This window comes from Austrofundulus limnaeus, unplaced genomic scaffold (assembly GCF_001266775.1).
Source record: "Austrofundulus limnaeus strain Quisiro unplaced genomic scaffold, Austrofundulus_limnaeus-1.0 Scaffold167, whole genome shotgun sequence".
NCBI classification, from domain to species: Eukaryota; Metazoa; Chordata; class Actinopteri; order Cyprinodontiformes; family Rivulidae; genus Austrofundulus; species Austrofundulus limnaeus.
The window spans coordinates 204,094-206,677 of record NW_013952569.1 but is presented as its reverse complement, the minus strand read 5'-3'; the positions used below and the strand labels follow the sequence as shown (position 1 = coordinate 206,677).

The 2,584-nt window shown below is 44.0% G+C and overlaps 2 protein-coding genes across 4 annotated transcripts in view; both read right to left on the bottom strand.

The window, feature by feature from the left end:
* Positions 1 to 379, bottom strand: LOC106523829 (uncharacterized; the record flags this gene model as incomplete). The annotated part of the gene is given in 1 exon segment (XM_014017396.1): positions 1 to 379. A coding segment is annotated over 1 exon segment (379 nt), but the record flags the coding sequence as incomplete, so codon positions are not given.
* Positions 380 to 1,678: 1,299 nt separating this feature from the next.
* The window catches only part of tmem45a (transmembrane protein 45a), a 52,016-nt gene continuing 51,110 nt past the window's right edge, over positions 1,679 to 2,584 (bottom strand). For all 3 annotated transcript variants that reach the window (XM_014017392.1, XM_014017393.1, XM_014017394.1), the window contains one exon: positions 1,679 to 2,374. In XM_014017392.1, coding sequence (XP_013872846.1) covers positions 2,278 to 2,374 — 97 coding nt within the window. In that variant the 3' untranslated portion in view covers positions 1,679 to 2,277. The remainder of the gene's footprint in view (positions 2,375 to 2,584) is intronic.

The following is a 2,584-nucleotide window of genomic DNA, read 5'->3' as shown; positions in this document are numbered from 1 at the left end:
ATCCATCTTCAGAACTTCTTTGATGATTTTTGCCACAGCTTGTGTGGAGCTAGAGCCCGGGAGCTCTTCAATGCCCTCAATGTGGAAATTGGACCTTCTCATTCTCCCCTCCAGATCTTCACATTTATCTTTGAGCATTGACATTTCTTTCTGTAAACTTGTTACCGCAGACTGTAGTGAGGTGACTTCYTCTGACCACGTTGAAAGGCCACCTTTTAAGTCCAAGACATCCGTCTTTACCATGTCCACTTCAGCTTGTATGGCCTTTGAGCTGTTGGCAATTTCGGAGCGGACCGCTTGCAGTTCGGATCTTATAGCTTGAAAATCTTCCGCTAGTGCGCCTTTAAGCTCGTCTCTTATCACTTTAGCGATTTCTCCTAGTGATTTCTCCTCTCAGTGACGATAAAATGTCTGCTTTCATTTCTTCGTTACTCATGTTTGAACCTTCAGTCCCAGTGGTTGTCGGTGGATCCGCGTCGTTTGTTGCCCGCTGTCTCGTGGTCCTAGCAGGCCTTATAGCATTAGCATCGCTTCCGTATTTATACTTTTGCAATTTTTCGGCCATTCAGGATGATTTTGTTCGGGTTGTCCGGCTTTTGTGATCTTAAGGTTTTCTCTCCAATGTTTCGGCAAATATTAGCGTGGTTAATGCTGTTTTTTTATGTAATTTTTACGGATTTTGCAGGAGCTCTGAAAATACGTCTTACGCCATATCTTGCTCACCAGCGCCCGCTGCTAGAGTTTTAATGAGAGTTGGAAGGAGAGATCACTTTTCTCCAGTTTTAGCTTCTCTCCACTGACACCCTGTCAAATTCAGAATAMAATTTAAAATATTACTCCTAACATACAAAGCTCTTAACAACCAAGTTCAATCATATATTAAAGATCTTATTGTTCCATACTTTCCTAACAGAGCACTTCGCTCTCAGACTGCAGGTTTACTTGTGGATCCTCGAATTTCTAAAAGTAGGATGGGAGGCAGAGCTTTTAGTTATCAAGCTCCTCTCTTGTGGAACTAACTTCCAGTTTCTGTCTGTGAAGCTGACACTCTGTCTACTTTTAAGATTAGACTGAAGATTTTCCTTTTTTTTTTCACCAACTTCCAGTTTCTGTCCCAAGACCAAGGCAAACATAAGGGGGACAGACCCTGAGAGAGATCCCAAGCACCAAGCCCCCAAGGCCACCTGCGCAGCGAGAACCACCCTCRAGAGAGGAACACGGGCCCACCCACCCCAGAGAGGAACACAGGAGAGAACCAGGAGAGCCCCACCAGCAACCACATGCAGAACCCACAGGCCCTGCCAGCTCCAGCCACACCGGAGCAGAACCAGGCATGGACACAGAGCCCTGGATCCACAGGGTGGACCTGGATCCACAGGGTGGACCTGGATCCACAGGGTGGACCTGGATCCACAGGGTGCCCTGTGGATCCCCCCGACCACCCCCACACACCAAGCGCACGCCCCCAGCCGACTATCAGCCAGACCCCGGCAGCCACCCCAGCCAGGTAAATATTTCTTTACAAGTACTGCTACAATATTACAATATTACAGTATTGTTACAAGTTTACTGCTCCTAGCTGGGAGAACCTCTGATACATGTATTCATTTCACACAGTTTATTAAATAACATTTCAATCTGGTAATAACTGGTGCAATTACCAGCTTCTTTGTCCAAGTTAACTTGTTAAGTTTTTATGTTCATTTGTAAAACAAGTTGTTTCAAACTACTGTTTGAAATGGATTTTTTTTTGTTTTACAGCCACAGGAAACAGACTTTATAGTGACAAACAGTTTTGTGATATGTTCAACAAAAGCTTTATCTAAATGAGTAMGATTTATCTGGAGCCACAGTAGCTTGGTGGGAGAGACAGGAAGTGCATCTGGTGAAACAATTGCTAAATCATCTGTGACTTKAGTCACTGTGGTGACCCCTGAAGAGGGACCAGTTGGAAAAAAAACAAGAATGTAACAATGAACATTATGGATAACAGAGTAGAATGAAATGAAACACATATACACACATATATAAATCATTTTGTATTATATGTAAAAACTTGTAAACACGGGTGATGATGATGCTTTCACCAGCTGAAGGCACTAATGAGGCCAACAAAAACTGGGTAATCTTTATAAACCCTATCATATTGCAAAAATAATAAAGATATGGCAGACTGCACATCGAGTGTAATAAATGGTAAGTAAAGCTAAAAGAGGTTTACAGCTGTAAACCATGTCTCTGAGCAGTTTGTGTGTTGTAGTGCTGCTGAAGTCCTTTTCATAAATTCTCATCCTCTGACTCTGCATCTCGTTCCTGCATCTTCAGAAGTCCCATTTCCACTGGAGGAGTCCTCTTTAGCCTGGAGCGCACCATACTAAAAGAGAAATAAATACGAGAGTGACATCAGATGAAGTCCAGAGACGTTTTGTCCAATCAGAGCAGAGCAGGGCGGGACTTTCAGTGAGAGCATTTTTGGTTGAAGCAACGGGCCGGCTTGAGTCAACTCGAGCTGCTGCAGCAATCAGTCACATCTCCTCCACTGCTCCTCCTGCACTTTGCTCCTGACCTACCAGAGACTTTGGTC